The 17,994-nt window shown below is 46.4% G+C and overlaps 2 protein-coding genes across 3 annotated transcripts in view; one reads left to right on the top strand and one right to left on the bottom strand.

The window, feature by feature from the left end:
• The window catches only part of N4BP3 (NEDD4 binding protein 3), a 28,343-nt gene extending 12,503 nt beyond the window's left edge, over nt 1-15,840 (top strand). The window contains exons 1-5 of one of the 2 annotated variants that reach the window (XM_035105873.2): nt 7,742-8,583; nt 8,987-9,409; nt 11,378-11,914; nt 14,012-14,269; nt 14,698-15,840. In XM_035105873.2, the coding sequence (XP_034961764.1) occupies nt 9,017-9,409; nt 11,378-11,914; nt 14,012-14,269; nt 14,698-15,267 (1,758 nt within the window). In that variant the 5' untranslated portion in view covers nt 7,742-8,583; nt 8,987-9,016 and the 3' untranslated portion in view covers nt 15,268-15,840. Of the gene's footprint in view, nt 1-7,741; nt 8,584-8,986; nt 9,410-11,377; nt 11,915-14,011; nt 14,270-14,697 lie in introns of those variants that run through there. The other variant, XM_035105872.2, reaches the window with a different exon arrangement.
• Nucleotides 10,254-10,814, bottom strand: LOC118080523 (PAT complex subunit Asterix-like). Its single transcript, XM_035105877.1, has one exon. It carries the CDS (start codon nt 10,812-10,814, stop codon nt 10,494-10,496), a length of 321 nt encoding a protein of 106 aa, XP_034961768.1. The 3' UTR covers nt 10,254-10,493.
• Nucleotides 15,841-17,994: the final 2,154 nt, after the last annotated feature.

Here is a 17,994-nt window from a genome sequence, read left to right as displayed (position 1 = left end):
TCTTATGTGTGCTTTGTTGCAGTTATCCCCTGCCCTGCTAGATCTCTTCCTTTCCTGCCTTAAACCCTTATTTCTACAACAGAACGTGCCCATGCATCACTTCTAGATCCTAACTATGGATGGTTTCAGATGTTGCATTGGAGCACTGAAAAGATAACGCTCTTTCCATGCTTCTGGGTAGTAGTAATAGCAGCAAACTATCATCTTCAAAAGGAGCTGTATAAGCTGGATACCTACCGGTATGTAGCACGTAGCAGAATGGAAGCAGGATGTGCAAGTTATTCATACATTTCCCCCCCAGCAGCAATTCTGGGTAGTATCCAAAGCCATCTTCAGTTTCCCAGACTTTGCCTGCTTCAGCTTTGAGCCTGCTTCATTTACCTGTCCCTGACTTAGCCCTGACTACTTGTATTATCGGTCTGTCACTGTCAATTTATTATTACATTACAGATTTGCCCAGTTTGTCCTATTGCTGCAAATACTTAGTGGAACATCAGAAGAACCCTGCTGGATCAGGCCAAAGGAGGCCCATCTAGTCCACATCCTACTCTCAAGAATTGGTTGGCCACTGTGAGACTTGGAGAAAATCCCCTTATGCAATTGGAAATCCTTGGAGAGGGAATGTGTTTTGAATACTGCCCACTATTACAAGTGAGGTCTCTCTCACCATAGATTTGTATATTGGCATAAATGGAAGGGGGTTTGATCCTACAGGGATGCACTAGTTCCAGCGTGTGACAAAATAAAGTGTCAGTTGTTATTGAAGTCTGCAGAGGTTAGACTCTTGGCAATTCCTGCAGTAAGCCAGTCTCTCGTCTCAGTTCTTTTTTTTTTCCACTTATCTCCACTAGAATTGCCAATTTAGCCCAGTCTTCTGGCAATCACTGGCATTTCAAAATGAGGTGAAACGTAATGCAAAACACACACATTGTAAGATAATATACCATACCTCAGAAATGTCATACCCCTATTTTTCATAATGTGATGGAATTTCACCCTAAGGCTTGAAGGATTTATTTTCCTCCACCTATGTAGCACCAATTATTCTTATTCTAGTTACCAATTATAGTATAGCTGCCCAATTTATCTTGGTTAAATTCTGATACTTAGATACAATCTGTGTTGGAGATTTTCATAGGTCAGTTAAAAATTATGTGAGAGTATCCTTTAATCAGTTTGGAACTAGCCCTAAGGCAACGCAATCTCTATGCTTTATTTTTGCTTTATTTATTTATTTGGCAAGGGGGGCAGAATGTACCACCACTACACTGCTGGAACATCCCCATAGCCTATATTTACCACGTTGAGAGGGACACACATACACATACAAAAGCAGCATTAGAAAGGGATACATCAAACACGGCCAGCATCCCTGGGAAAATTGGCACTGCCCATTATGAATCAGGGATTGTGCTGGCAATGTTACTTGCACAGCACCCAAGTAATTTCCTGGGCTTGCAAATATCAAGTGTAGCCCTCCTGCCAACAGGGGTTAAAGATTCAGGTAGGGAGGTAAAAACCCTTTGGCCAAGCAGCCCAAGGGAGGAGTTGAGCTGTGTAACAAAGGCAGCTAGCTACAGACACTTGCTGACAGCAATAACTATCAGTGACTCACTGCATAGAGCACGGGGCTGGGAAGCAGGATATGGGAGTGTGAGCCCTACTAGAGGGAGGGGGCAAATCTGGCCGTGCTCACCTTTTGTAAACCTAGCCACACACAGACAGAGTGGGGAGGGAGGTAGGTAAGGGAAGGAAAAGGCTATATCAGGGGCAAAAGAGAGGGAGTTTCCAAAGTTTGAACCCACACTGCAATTACCACAGAGCCAGTCAGCCAGAGGAGCAGACAGTTAGTAGACACACCATGGCGCATTTGTTTTCCTCCCATCCTCAGCCTGAACACCCATGCATAGTTGCCAGGAGCTCTGGGGCTGCAGAAGAGTAGGCTGGAAGTCCCTGGTTCAAGGTGCAACTCCACGCTAGGGAAGGTGAGGGAACATCCCCCCCACACAGCCAGGATAGCTCAGTTGGTTAGAGTGTGGTGCTGATGATGTCAAGGTCGCAGGTTCAATTCCTGTATGGGATAGCTATGTGTTCCTGCATTGCAGGGTTTGGACTTGAATCTCTACAATTCTATGATTCTATGTATCCAGGCATATCTGAGCCAGTCAGGAGGAGCGCTGCTCTGCTGCATGCCCATTAACCTGATTCCTGCATGCGCTGCCTAGCCCTTTTTGCTCACCTCTGCTCTCTGGCAACCTACATGGTCAATCCACCACCCTCTCACTTTTGCAAGGTAGGCCAGCCCTGCCAGGTAGCATCCCAACAGGGCCCATTGCTTCTCCCAGCTTTTTGTTATAAAGCAGAGCATTCACTGAGCGGAGAATATCTGGCAGGAGAAATATATCCAGAAGTTTAAAAATATGTGTTCATATATTTACCGGTATATGTGAAGTATAGACAAGAGGCCAAGTGAAAGAAACAAAATGTGAAGCTTGTATTGGAAAAGAATGTGAATAGGATGGAAGCGAGTGAAGGTATATTTGGGTGGATTTGGAGCAGTATGCAGACTGCAGAAAAAGTTGAAGAAGTATGACGGTGCTTATCCTAAGAGTCCTAGGGTCCAATGTGATATTGCAGAAGATGGGAGATCCTTCAATAGATGATTGAAAGGAAACTAAGAGGAAAAAGGAACAAGATCAAGACTTGGATAGAACCACATGGAGCAAATTAAAGAAAAGGGTGGAGACCACAAAACATTTTAGAAGACAGAAAACAGTGAAGAGTAATTGGACATCAGACTATGAACTGAACAGTAGAGAAAGAGATTTGGCAGGAACTGGCTTCCATCCCAGTTGGCATGACAGGTCTGATTGAGGAATTTCCATACAGATTCAATGCGTCACAGTCCTAGTGTTACCTGAACAGGTTCATCCATGTGAACCAGCCCAACTTCATTTTATTCCAGTTTGTTTGCCACCTTTCCAAATTACTGTGTTTGAGGTGGTTTAGAACCCTAAGAAATGACAAAATATACACTAGAAATCACTGCCACCCTGTAACAATTCAAAATATAACCAAAAACTATTAACATTCAATAATTTGTTTCACATATAGTATCAACAACATGACAATAAAAGAAAATCACCCCATCAGCTAATCATGAAATTATTATGAACAAAACGGTGGTATTGGGAAATATTTATTTTATTCCATTCTGTATGTGAATTGCTTCCTATAAAATATCTCGGAAAGTAATAACTACATCAACAATAAACACATGTGCACACACACACACAATTTCAAATATAAAAACAATTTCAGTTTGATGCAGATACTGAGTGGGATAAAAATATTCACTGCAAAGGCTTGTTGAAGAACAGAAGCTATTCAATAGACTTTGAAAAGATAACTAACTGAGATGGTGTCTGTCTGAAAGAAACAGTATGGAGTTCCCAAGAGTTGGTGCTGCCATTCTAACGGCCCAATTCCTACATTGTACAGAATGGGCCTCTTGATTAGATGGCATATGCAGAAGTCCATTTCTCTTCACAGTGCAGTCATTGCTTGGGCATAGAAGGAGTAATACACTCTTATATTCTGGTCCCAAGCTCTATAGGCTTTGTATACCAGCCCCTTGAACTTAGTCTGGTAGCTAATTGGCAGTGGGTATAATTCTTTCAGCAACGGCATAACACGATGGTGATAGTCTGCCTCAGTGAGCGGTTGAGGCCACTGCATTTTGCACAATCTGCAGTTTCTGAACCAACTTCATGGGCAGCGTCACATGGAGGCTACCAGTGCATGAGCAACCATTTTCAGGCTATCCTGGTTCGGAAATGGCCGTAGCTGTCTTGCCAACCAAAGCTGGTAAAAAAGCACTCCTAGCCATGAAGGTCACCCCAGCCTCTATTTCTTTATTTACAAGCATATGCACCACTTTTCACCATATGTCTCAAAGCAGCTTACAGAAATAAAAACACCCAATATACAGTAGGTAGCGGGGAGAACATTAGAACAACATTCTAATGGTGTGAAGGTCTCCTGGTTTAACCTAACATCTGAAACTTAGCAAGGACAGTGCCTGCCTAATTTCTAATGGTAGGGAGTTCCTTAGAGTTACAGTGGAGGCATGGCTTCTTGTTGATATGAGCTGTGCTTCTGGTCCATGGGGGACCACACTTCCCTGGATGATCTCACTTATCAACCTGGGACATACAGGGTAAAGCAGTCAGTAAGGTATCCTGAGCCCAGGTTGTTCAGGACATTGTACATGGTAGCAGACGGGAAGCCAGTGCCAGTCTTCTAAGTCCGTTGTCATGTGTTGGTGGTAGTCTGTTTCTATCACCAGTCTAGCCAGAGCATTCCACAATAGTTGAAGCTTCTGGATGAAACGCAAGGGCATAGTCTTGAGGTTATCAGTACACATGGAATTTAGTAGTCAGGTCATCCCTAATCAGGAACTGCCACACTTGGTGGGCATACCAGCAGATAAAAAGAACTCCCAGTCACTAAGGCCACCAAGTTAGTTCCAGGAGCACCCCAAACTATGTGCCTGCTCCTTCAGAAGGAGTGCAGCCCTATCCAGAGTGGGCAACTGCCCTCTCTCTTGTATCTGGGAACCAGCCTCTAGTCTAGTGTCAAAGCTGGATCCAGGAGCACACCCAGTCTATACCCAGGCATACCTGCTCCTTTAGGGGAGTGCAACCCAATAGAAAGGCAGCTGTCCCATTATTGAGACTTGGGAACCACTTGCCCGCATTGCCTCCATCTTGCAATGATTCAGACTCTTTTTTTTTTTTTTTGGCCTTCACCGAGTCCACACTCTGGTCCAGGGCATGCACAGTCTCTCCTGATTCAGATGGGGTGTGAGCCTCTAGGCCAGGAAAGTTTCAAGAGTCTTGGCACTGTATAGGAATCTAGGCCGCCAAATCCTCTGGGACATCTATTGAAACGCCCCATCCTATCTGCCAGTCAACATGGGATAGGATCATTATAATGAGCCTTTAGCTACTGTCGCTACCCTTTGTCATGTGCACTGGGGACCCAATTATGTGCACCAAGGGGGGGGGGAGATCTCTTATTCCTTTGCAAGAACTGTGTCAACATCTGTTAAAGCTGGGCGGGCTCTCTGCCACAAGCCTACTTTGAACAGACTGTATATTATCAGTACATGTGGGAACATAAATGAGCTGTGTGGAAGTCTGTTGCCATGGAAACCTTCCTCTTTGGGACTTCCTTGATCCACTTGATATGACTGGAGCCAACTTACTGGCCCCTACAAGAGGGAATGTGGAGTCCCGGGTTCTGTTGCCAGTTTGACTGTGGACCTTTTTTGGCGCCTGTTGGCAAAGTCCTTTTAACATTGTGCTTCCGTACTCGTGGCAGCTTTTTGACTCAGGGTTATGAGCATGTTGGGCTGATTCATTATCTGATAATTAATGAGCCTGCAGTGCTTAGGGTCATTATCTTGCAGGGTCAGAGCATGAACATTTGGCAGCAAGCTCGTTTAAAATGGAGGTGCAGAGAGTTGCTCTGAGGTGCTAGCCTTCTTAGAGCCACTGCCCTGGGCAATTCAAGAAATCAGCCCTAGTTTGGTAATGATGGAAAGTGGAACTGTTGTAGTAGAAATATTGAGATTACCTTCTTAGAGGCCTATGATTAAAAGGAAGGACGTGTATAATAGAGCTCCTCCCCCCCCCACTCCGGGTTATGACTTTTGCTTTGTGATGTTTAGCTTATTTTTTTAGTTGATGATTTAAGTGTTTTATGAATTGTAATTGTTTTCCTGATGATTTGTTAAATATTCTATGTTGTTAATAGTGTATTTGTGATATATTATGCTGTACTGTATCATGTCATTGTTATGTATTGTTCGTAAGCCACTTTGGGATTCATTTGAATGAAAAGCGGCATAGAAGTATAATAAATCACATCAGATCAGTGCATTGAGCTCTTACAGTGGGCATTTAGGCTTAGCCATGCAGAGGATGAGAGTGCCTTCTGCCATCTTATAGTGCCTTATGCTAGCTTACCTGACTGGTACACCAACTATGACTATGCTTGAGCAGAGATAGCCTGGCTTCAGTGATCCTGGTGTGTCTTGGTAACCTAATTAGGTAACTGTGAGGTGTTGTATTTTGGACTGCCTTTGATGATGGTCTAGAAACTACAGATAGTATAGAATACAGTTGCAAGAGTACTATTTGGGGCTGGGTACTAAGAGCCTAGTATGCCAACTACACTGGCACCCAGCGTGTTGCCAGGCGCAATTGCTGATTCTGACCTTCCAAGTCCTTCAGTGCAATATGTGAAAAACCACTTTCCACCCTTTTCTACTTATATACCCCGAGATCAACAATGGGGATCCTTCGCCAAGTCCCAACTCAGCTGAGATACAACAGGTGGCTACAAAAAAACTGGGCTGCTCAGTAGTAGCTTGCCAGAGAGGTTCTCTCTGCTGCCTAGCTAGACATATTTTCGCCCCCAGGCAAAACCCTTTCCTATTCTCACAGGTTTTTTAAATCTGTCACTTTTAATTTCTTTTTCTACTCCCCCCCCTTCTGTGGTTATGCTTGGTTCCCCCCCCAATAATTTGTTTTCCTATCTGGAATGTTGCTGCCTCTTTTAATGCTGTTTCTGTATTGCATTTATTTTTTGTGATGGGTGTAAGAAACTATATTATCAGGACTAGTCTCTAGCCTATTGCCTGCTGTGCTGGCTTCTGCTCAGAGGGAGTTTTTGTTGGACTTCCGGGAGCATTCGGAAATATGGCTCTCCACCTGCTGTCAGAAGTCCTTAACCTTCGCCTTTATTTTGCTGCATGTGTAAACCAGACCTTAATCTGTGGCATTTGGAGACCAAACATTCATTTGCAAACAGTTAACAGCAGGCTTTCATGCTCTCTCCTAGTAAGGCTGAGTATTCAAAGCCTTCACACCTGCTCAGGAAATGATGCTGTCCTCCCCTTCTTGCCTCCCAAATATCTTTTCCGGTTTCCTCCAATTCAGCTGTTTGTGCTTCCAGCTCATCTCTGAGCATGTTTCCAATTTAGTTCCCTGAAACACTGCCTCATCAGAATAAATCTGTGCCAAGATACTTCAGTTCTTGCCCCGAGAAATCACCAAACAGTTTAAGATACGAGTCCTGCCTTTAGTTAGAGGGGACACAGAGGATTGTTACGCCTTATATTATTGCCTCCATGAGGAGGGAAAAACAGCAAGTCATATATGCTTGTTTCTCTACTGTTCAACTCTGGCAGTGTATATCTGGAGCCAGGTCTGGAGACAAGTACCGTATATAGAAACTGGGTGACGTTTCTGAAGTTTAGGAGTCTGAGATTTATCCTACCCCGAGAGTGCCCACTCATACATCACCAAGAAAGAGAAAACCCATTACCAAGAAGAGGTAAAAAAACAACCATACAAACCTATAGTAAATCTGCATGTGCTAATTCATATGTATAGATGCAGATTTAGAAAGAATATTTTAGGTAAAAGTACAAACATCTCATCCATAGTGGGAAAGACTGACCAGGTGACCTGTGTGCCTCTCAGTCCACTGTTGAGGGGCAACTTCAAAGACAACCCCCCCCTTCTTGGTTCTTTTATCTTTAAACTGGATTTTGACCAGACAGCCCTTCAAATAGAGAACTGTCCTCTCCATAGTAGGACACATGGCCACCCTATCTGCCCCATGGAAGCTGGCAAGCATTAGGTTGTGGTTTGTGCCTTCCTTCCTTTCCCACCTCTTAACCAACTGAACAGCAGGCTGTACACTTAACTAGCCTGGAGCTAAAAAAGGCCCTGTTCTGTGTGAGAGGGAAATTGCAGTTGCATCATCACTATCACCCTGACAATATGACAGACCAAGGCTGAATCCTGGTAGGGAGCTGCTTTCCTCATTGTGGTCCCATCAAATGTCATGCCAGACTCATGTCCTGTTCTGACTGGCCTGTTAAGCCGCAAAAATATGCTACCTTTATATAAGCTTTATATAGGATTCTGGCTGCACTTGACCAAGCGGGCCAGGGGAGGCTATCAGTGATCATCACTGGAGCAGGATGTTCTTAGGGACAGTAGAGGCTGCCACCACCATATAATGTATAGAACAGTGGTGGGGAAACTTGGCACCCTCCATATGTTCGTTGTTGGACTCTTGCCCCCATCAGCTGCAGCCAGCATGGTCCATGGTCATGGATCATGGGAGTTGTAGTCCAACTGCATTAGCTGGAGGTGGTGGGGAGGCACAGGTTCCCCAGCCCAATATAGGGGCTTGCCAGGAGTTCTTTTATTGGCGGCTAAAATAAGGAAACGATTTGCAGTAGCCTTGGTGAGAGAATAACCGGTAGCTGCACAAGTAATGTCAGTTTTGGAGCTCCTCCTTTGCCATCCAGCGTGTTTATTTTTGTTTTCCACCCTACTGCCTGAGGCGGGTGGGAGGAGCTAGAGATGGGACTCAGCTTGTCATCAGAGGAGAATAACTTAGGCTTCTGTGGGGAGCAGGTCTGGGTGGATCCTGCCTCCTTGTTGGGAGTTGCTTCTTCCTGCTGAAGCATCTCCTGCATTTGGACTCTGCTCTGGCTGGGTGAGTACAGTAAATAGCTCAGTAAAAGGGATGCAGGAGACAGGGCCCATAGTTAGCTGTAGGGCAGGGGTGGGGGACCTTGCAGCCCTCCAGATGTTGTTGGGCATTTATGCCCATCAGCCTCAACCAGCAAGGCCAATGGTCAGGACTGATGGGAGTTGTAGGCCAACCACAGCTTCTGGACTCCCTACCCCTCCTGTAATATCAGTGGCTTCTGTTGGTTTCGCTTGACCACCAAAGCTTAAGAGAAGACTTGTTTCCTAGCATGGTGTCGCTAGGAACTGGTGTGAGGACCTTTTGCTGACAGGAATGGATTGGGATAGATTTTTAGCCTGGTGTTCCCACAGGCTGGTGGGAACAAACATATCAATAACTTGTGTTCCTATGTGACTTCTTTTGGCAGTGCTGGCATTCCACTTGTCGTTAAATCTCCATGGCAACAGCACAGGCTTCTCATGTGACCTGTGACCCTGGCCATTGTCTTTTTGATCCTTACTCTCTGGATTCCGAGCCCGAAGACGGCAGCATGGGCAGCGTGGGCAGCCTAGTAGAGAAACAGGATTTCTTGCCAACTGCTCCGGGAGGTCTGCGCGGCATGCGTCAGCCAGATGGGCTGCTCCGGAAAGGAATGTCACAGCGTGAAGTTTTTGGCTACTTGCATGGGGGCAAGCGGGCTGAGAAGAAGCACCAGTCATCCGGAGGTGGCTTTAAAAGGGACTATGAGAGTGACCGGGAGAACCAGTCCCCTGAGCGGTATTTCCGGGACAATCAACGGGCAGCTGATTTCTCCAAGAGCTCCTTGCCTGAACGTGGACGCTTTGACAAGGTGAGCAAGCTGGGGGTGTGGTTTTAGGAAGGAAGAGAGAGTTTCTTGGCAGAGACACTGATCAGAAGGGGAATGGGGTGGGGCTTCTTGGCATAAATCCAATGCATTTTCCCATCAGTAGTCCTACAGTATTTCTGATGTGTTGAAACAGAAAGCCTTTAGCTTTACATAGGGTCCAGCAGCGTGTGATGTGGGGATATTGGATTAATGGGGTGTTCTGGAGGTCAGGAACTTGCGGTCCTCCAGGTGTTGTTGGGCTCTAACTCCCATCAGCCGAAGCCAACGGTCAGGGCTGTTGAGGGCTGTAATCAAACAATATATGGGGGGGCACAGGTTCTCCACCACTGCATTGGAGCATAGGAGGAGCTAATGGACCCAGAGGGACCTGGAACTAAGGAGGTGCAGTTTGCAGTGGACAGAACAACTATATTGGCTACTGATGCTGTACTGTTGCTATCGGTGGACCCTGGGATACACTTGGCCCCATGGCCACCAGATTCCACATGGTGTCCAGTATGTTGCTGCTGGCTAGGGAGTGCCCAGCCTACTTGGTCAAAGAAGTAGGCTGCCTCTGCCTCAAACTTCTTCTTCTTGAAGGCCTATGTCATTTATCTTCAACAGCTGAAAGAGGAAGAAGTTGAGGGGCGATCAGTAGGGAAAACCAATCTATATAACGGGGTAGGAACCCTTTTTTTTAGACCAAGGGCTGCAATCCTTTTGGGGCTACATGCCAGTGTTGGGTGGGGCCAGAGGCAGAAGTGGGCAGAGCAACAACATATATGAATTTTACTTTTGTGCAGGTGGCTAGTTTCCACACACACACACACACTCATGTACCCTTGTATCCTCCATCTTGGCAAGCGACAAGCATTATCAATTTCAATCAAGCACACGCTGCAGCCAAGCAAAAACATTCAGGGCAGTATCCCCACCCCCCCAATAACCATCACTTTATTAATGCAGCAAAACGAGTACTGCCAAGACATGTGCAAATGGATCTGCATTGTCTGAGAAAATAGTCCTCTCTGTTGAGGGAGTGCACCTCTGCTTTGCAAGAGGAGCTGTGAAGAGAGGCAATATCCTTTCACCAAGGAGGAGACATGGGTTGTGGGTTTTGCAGATAGGACATCACTACAGCCAAGCTAGACAACATGAATCTGCTCATCATCTGTTTGGTATCTTCTGAGCTCCGAGAGTTGGCAAAGCTGATGAACGAACAGTAGACAGCAACCCAGGCGCACCACTTTAGCTTCAGCATCAAGCCACACATACTGAAAATCATTCCCAGTAGATTCATGTAGTCTGGTGTGGTGTCTTCCAGGGTAGGGTTGTTCTCTGTGGACAGAGGTTTGTATCTGAGAATGTGATTTGGCCGCCGTGGGTTCATTACGTTGTTACCGGCCATTGTGCACTGCCTATGGCTACTCCAAGCAGCCCCCATCACAACACCAACTTCCGCTTCCGCTCAATACTCAGAGCAGTATTCAAAGAAATAATTTCATGAGCAGAACTACTTCCACTTGCACAATGGGACTCCTCCCACCATGTGAGGTGCGTGCCTCCCCAGATTTGCTCCAGAGTGTTGGGGCATCCCCTAGATCAGAATCGGGGGCAGGGTGGAGGGAGAAGAGGGGGAGATGGTTGCACAAGGAGAATTCCGTGTGCTGATGGAATGTTTACCTTAGCGCCATATTGAATTCCACCGTAGCTCTATATTGAATTCCATCCTTGAGGCGGGTACAAAGCAGGGCCAGTAGCGGGTGTGGCTGAGGAAGGGCGTGCGGCTTGAGAAGAGTCCCATTGGCCAGATAAGAGACCTGGAGGGCCACAGTTGCCCCCTAAGACTGATGTTCTGCATCCCTGCTATATCCAACTCTACAAACTGTGGCAAGAACATGTGGACCTCCTTCCATCCCTGCTTTGCTCATGGGTTGATGTACCTGCTAATGGCTCTTGTGTTCCTTCCAGTGTCGGATCAGACCCTCTGCCTTCAAGGTGGTGTCTGGGAAGAGCTTGTTGTCCATGCCGGGGTTGTCATCAGCCAAAGGCCAGAAGCTGTCCAAGAGCAACGGGAGCCTGCACACGCTGCTGACCCAGAGCAGCACCAGCAGCTCCTCGCAACGCGGCCCCCTCCGCAGCCACCTGCTGCACACCATCAGCCTGGACGAGAGCACCAACTCTATCCAAAGCTTCCCCACCTACACTCCCCGTTTCAAACCTGCTCCAACCCAGCTCAGTGCTTCCGTAGGCCACATCAACCACATTGGTGGTTCCTTAGACAGGACTTCTCGGGGGCCACGGGACCCTTTGGCTGTAGACAAAGCACCTCTGTCTTGCAAGAGCCTGAGCCGCCTGCAGAGCTCTGGGGAACCACCCCCTCCATATGAACCCACATACTCCTTGGAAGATGTGGTGAAGCAGCTCGAGGACCGGCTGACTGAGAAGGGCATGGAGCTCCGCCAGCTTAAGAGAAATCTGAGTGAGAATGATGATCCCTTCACACAGGTGGGTGGATTTTCGCCACAGGGTGGGCTTATTTGGTCCTGTGGAAACTACAATCTGCTCTCCCTTTCCTCATTTTGCCTTCTGGTTTTTTTGGATCTTGCATCATCCTCTGTTCCTAAAGCATCCCATCCTTAATTTGCATCCCACATACATCACTGTCAGCCATGTCACCCTTCTCTAGGCTTGCTAGTACTGTAGCCACTTTCCTGGATGCCTGTGGTGAATAAGAATGGCCTCAGGGCAATGGAGAAGCTTTTCTGTGGAGGAAGAGAGCTGGTTGCTCCTACACTGCTTTCAGGCTTTCAAAGTGCCATGCAGGTTACTAACATGGGTATGTTGGGGCAGGTGGACTAGTAACAGTACTTCATTGCAAGGCTGCTTATTTGCAAGACTCTCGTGTCTGCTTTCCACTCCTATCTGGAACCAATTCCTGCCACTGATCTAGTCCTGAGCTATTTTGAAAGAATGGGTGCGATATAAATTTAATTAAAGAATTCCTTGTACATTCCTCATTAAGTATATAACAGAATTAGAGGAAAAGGAAAAAATAGTTTACATAGGAGATGTGTGTGAAGGTATCCTGTGTACCAGTGGAAGGAAGGAGCAGAGCATGTAATCGTTGTGGTGAAGCTTTTCCACACAGAAATGGGTTATGTTGAAATACGTGTTGGTGATGGATCTCCTCTGTGGAGCAGACTGTAAAGCTGAGAACCTGAGCTCCAATTTTTCTCCCTGGTCTGATTTTACTATATGAATTTGTTGTTGTTTAGTCATTTAGTCGTGTCCGACTCTTCGTGACCCCATGGACCAGAGCACGCCAGGCACTTCAATGATCATATACTATATGTATATGATCATTGAAAAACATCTTATCTTACATTGGTCCCAACACCCATTTCAAGGGTGCTGGACTCCCCACAGTGAAAGACAATGGCCAAATTGTGTTACAGGCAGGGTTTAAAAATAATTGTGTAAATATGCTCATAAAAGTGAGTTGCCCAATTGTCCCTATGTGAATAATTTGTGTGGTCTAATATATTAAACAACTGCTTTTGGGGGCAAACTTTTCTGCTTGATTTCCTTGAAGCAATTCTTAGCCTCCCTAGGCTATCAATATATTCCGGCGTATAAGACGACTGGGCGTATAAGACGACCCCCAACTTTTCCAGTTAAAATATAGAGTTTGGGATATACTCACTGTATAAGAAATACGACCCGGCGTATAAGACGACCCCTGACATTTGAGAAGATTTTCCTGGGTTAAAAAGTAGTCTTATACGCAGGAATATACTGTAAATGGTGCTTCATAGCCCCTTTTGTTTTGCTTGGTTTTGTTTTGAAAGTCTTCTTTGTTGTTGATGATGTAGAGAGCGCAATAGAGTGAAAAAGTGAACTGCTCAGTTAATATTGCAGGGTTTTGCTGCCCATCCATATCTTCTGTTTGGAATATACAGTCTTACTGAGTGTCAAGCTATACTCTGGGGACAGAAGGACTTAGCAGTTCTGCAGTCATTGGGTTTGTGTTTTGCTCTACCATCCTGAAAGTGCCAAGGAGTTACACATCATGAATATTGGAAAGCTGCTCCTTTTCTGAATCATAACGTATGTTAATTTAAGTTTATATACTCATACATATTCAAGTTGATTATAAATGAGCTGACTTACTCTGAAGCAGGCTAGTACTAGCCCTTCTTACCAGTCCTGTCTATAAACAGACTGGCGGCAGAATCTCAGGATGTAGACTTTCCCCAGTTCTGCTATCTGGATCCTTTCAGAGGTAACCAATATGGTCTCTCTGTTTCCGTACTACAACTCCTTGGCCATGCTGACTGGGGTTGATGGGGGCTTGGAATCCAACAACATCTGCAAGGTACTGTGTTGGCTGTGCCTTTTACCTTGTGATGCTATGGACTTAAACTGAGACATTTAAAGAATGAGTCCTAGAGTAGAATAGATTTGCCTTCCATAGAAAGCCTGAGCTTTCTGGATTGTGATATCTTTTGTACTGAGAAAAGCCATTGATTTGCCAACTGAATCTGGCCAGTCATCTCAAGGGCTGACGTAAGACCCCTCCATGATCTTCCCTCATTTTGACAGATGTTTGAGGACAAACAGCGCTTGTGGATGGATGAGCTGGATGAACTGAAGCAGATGTATGTAGCCAAGCTGCAGCAAGTGATGCAACAGGCCCAACGCAGCCAACGGGCACTTCAGCTGCAGCTCTACAAAGCTCAGCAGGAAAAGAAACGGCTGCAAGAAGAGCTGGACCTTCAGCAGAGGCAGTGCGAGGAGCTGAGGCTGCAGCAGCAACAGGCAGAGCGCCTGAGCCCCAAGTTGGAGGAGACCCAGTGGGAGGTGAGTGGGGAAAACCCATACAGAGCACAGTGCCAAGGTCCACTGCGATCCTGGCTCTTCTTTGCTCCTCAGCATGCTCATGGCTGCCAGTTCTATTGAACTCTGGTGTTTCTGCAAAGCAGATCAATTCTTACTAGACAGCTGGCAAAGTTTTTGTGGCTACTGCTTCCCTCTTGCCAAGCTGTAGAACTAAGTTTTCAGATGAAAAGCCTTATGTTCACAATCCTATCTGAACAACCCCCAACATCTCCCTTTCCCTCTGGTCTTTGTTGTTGCTTGGTTGACTTTGCCGTGGGCATGGCATTGTCCTTTGGAAATATTCCAACCCTTTCCCTGTGCTGTGCTGCAGCACCAAGGATTCAACAACTCACTGCTTCTCTTTGTCTAGTCTTATCCCCTGTTCTCACCCTAATGTACTGTTTTGACAGGTCTGTCAGAAGACTGCAGAGATTTCATTGCTCAAGCAGCAGTTCCGAGATGCCCAGGAGGAGATAGCCCAGAAACTGGGTGAAATCTTCAGCTTGAAAACACAGCTGCGGGAGGTCCGAACAGAGCTGCAAGCCAAGGACTCACAACTGGCACAGCTGGGGGACTCTTTCCAAACCTTGCCAGAGCGCAGCTCCCCCGTTCCTCCACGGGACTCTCCCATGCAAGCATGCCAGGACTTTTTGGGTTGTGAAACAGATGACTCTAAAAGTCAGGGGATGCAGGGGGAGAGCGCCGAGAGCGCCGAGTGGCTATGGGGAGAATTGCTGCGCGAGAGGCGCCAGGCCCAGCTGCAAGCTGCAAACTTTGAGCAGGAGCGGAAAACTTGGCAAAAGGAGAAGGAAAAAGTCCTGCGCTATCAGCGGGAGATTCAGGCCGGCTATATGGAGATGTACTACCGGAACCAGACACTGGAGAGGCAACTAAGTGAGTTCCGGCAGTTCCAAGCTGAGCCCAGAAGTATCAGCTCAGAGCCACCTTGGATTGAAAGAGTTGAGTCCTCAAAGATCTGAACAGTATGCAAGGGGCTCTGTGCTGGAATTACAAAGGGGAGAGGTACCACGCAGCAGCATGGACCTTAGGGTTTTGGTAGAAGAAGTGGTTAAACTAAAGGGCTGGTTAATCTCGCCCATAGAGGATTCTGAAGACTGCTGCTGTCCATGGAATGGAATCCCAGCATTGCACCTGGCATTTTCTGTCCGTCCAGGTAGGCCTTTGCCTCCCTGTCTTGGAGGGCAGAATGCTTTCCTATTGTGTCCTGCTTTGTGCCCACGCTGGCACATGTTATTGTGGAACGTGAACGGCCACGATTGGGAGCTGTGGCCCTTCTTGAAAAGGTCTGAAGAAGAATGTGCAAAGGATGGTGCCACCAAGTAATGAGCCCTTTGTGGAGCTTTGGCTGTGTCTCCTCACAACTTGAAACTTGGCCTGTTGCACTGAGAAGCAGCGGCGGAGCAAGCTTACAATACAAGGCACACACCACTGAGGGGTGCCCCAGTTTTGGATTTGAAAGTTCTGGGCCAGAGTGATGAGTCCTGAAATGGAAGTTCTACCTGGCAATTCCTGGAATAAAAATCTGCCTGACATCTTTGGCTCCATGTTTGTTGCTTTCTCTTTCCACTGTAGTATCCCCTAACATTTCTGCTATTGTCAACCATGGCATTTATACTGTAATGAAAATTCAATACACATGCTTACGTTGCTCCACAACCAGTTCTTGCAGTCTTACCTAGGCCAGTTAGAGCAGCGAGAAGAAATGGGGCCATGCATAAGACAAGAATGGAGATGACTCTCTTCCCTGTGTTTCTTCGTTAGGGAGGTGGGTGGGTGGGTGGGTAGGTAGGGGGTGGTGATAAGAGGGAATCTTCTTGAAGCATTTTTCTGTATCCAAGGGGGGGGAAAGTCAGTATAATCCTTTATCCGGACTGCAATCCGAGATGATGGAGAAAGGATTGATTGTGGTTTCTAGCATCCTGCAGCTTCTCTTTCTGCTTTAGAACAGGGTTTGCTCACCGTACTGGTAAGGAAAGTGTGAGGTGAGCACAGAGAGTTTGGCATGCCCAAGCCATTTGAATTCAGGAAATGTACAGCATAACCAGCAAGAGCAAAAAACAAAATAATTATCTGCTGGCTGGTAGAGAATTTGACAGATCTGATGACCAAATATTGTGCTGGGTGTGGAATATCCAGTCGTATATAACACAGCTTCCTTCCCTGCAAAACTTTCTCTAAATTATACTGCAGCTAAGCAATTTAATTTATTAGCCTAAGAAACTGGCTGAGCTTCACTGTGGCCCCGCCATTTCTAGAAATCTAATGTATTTATTGGATACCTATGATGTGTAATTGGCTCATGTCCAAGCCACAGGCCAAAAGTCAAAGGCCTGGGTTAGTGAATGGTGGGATGGAAATTAATGAAGAAATTGCAAAATAGATTGGATAAGAACATCAGGCTGCATAAAAAAATCCTAGGCCTGGATAGGGAACGTGCTTCCTACAATTCCAGTTGAATTGGATTTCCCTGGTCCCAGGAAACTGCAAAGGCTTGGCTTGTTTTTCTTGTCGGACAGCCGGCTGTTGAAATCCCTTGTTTGTTTCACTGTGCCCACACCAGTCCAGTGCTCTGTTGGCGCCTCATCCAAAATCCCCAAAGCAGGTTTCCACCCATCAATTAGAGCTGTGCAGAGTTGAGGAGCAACCCAGGAGAGGGCGGCACCAAAACTTGGCAGCAAAGCCAGAAACCAAGCTGCTAGCTCAGATGCCACAGGGAAGAGTTGAGGCGTCACAGGGAGCAGTGGTGCTTGCCTTCTAGAGCTGCTCGACAAACCAGTTTCCTGAATTCCACAGGACTGATTCATTCCCTGGAAGGCGATGGGGCTCGGGCAGGTGTCACTGATACAAAGAAGTCTGCGGTGCTACAGCTCAAATCCAAAAACACTTGGAAAGCTCAGACGTCCTGGCCCCTCCAGCCATCCTGCGCTTGACATGTGTTTCTTCCAAAGGTCTATGACAGCAGTGTTTCCTTCTTGGCCCCCAGCCCAGAAACCTGGTCTCTACAGCTTTTCCTACTTGGAGACAAGTGTGCCACTCCACTTTACATTTCTTCCCACTACAGCTGGACACAAGACAGCCTCGCAAGCATGTACTGTTCACTTTGGTGTTTTTCACTGGTGGGATCGTTCCTTAGTGTCAGTTCTGATATTTCATTTCCCGAACCTGTAGGTGAACATTGCTCAACAATCCTTTCCCACTTTTGTGGTTTATATCCAGCAAAGATGTGGACACTACATTTTTGTTACAAGCCAAGGTCAGAGGTTTTCTGTAGACTAGGTCATGTTTTTCAGCTGCTGTAGCTTCTGTCCATAAAGTGGACTGCCTGTCAACACTGAGGGACCCAAACAGGTACTCATGCTCCACTGCAAGTCTACTGTACTAGCATTGTGGACACATACGGTAGCACAATTCATCTGCATAAGCAATGGCCAAATTGTTGTGCATGAGCTGGGTGTTTAGCTGTTTTATCAAATTTTAATCAAGGTGTGATTGAAAAAGAAATGCACACATAAGGAAAATAAAATGTCTGGGACATGTTGCTCTTTGTTTTCAATGTAATGCCCCAGTTGAAAACCTCAGAAGAGCAATGAGATACCATGTGCATTTCATAAAAGTTGAACGGACTGCAGTCCAGTGTTTTCCAAAAGGCAAAGGACCACTGCTAATTTGCCTCTAGATTGAAGAAT

The sequence above is a fragment of the Zootoca vivipara genome, chromosome 2, assembly GCF_963506605.1.
Source record: "Zootoca vivipara chromosome 2, rZooViv1.1, whole genome shotgun sequence".
Lineage (NCBI taxonomy): Eukaryota > Metazoa > Chordata > Lepidosauria > Squamata > Lacertidae > Zootoca > Zootoca vivipara.
Note: the sequence above shows the minus strand (reverse complement) of the source record. Positions and strands in the feature narration are given on the sequence as shown.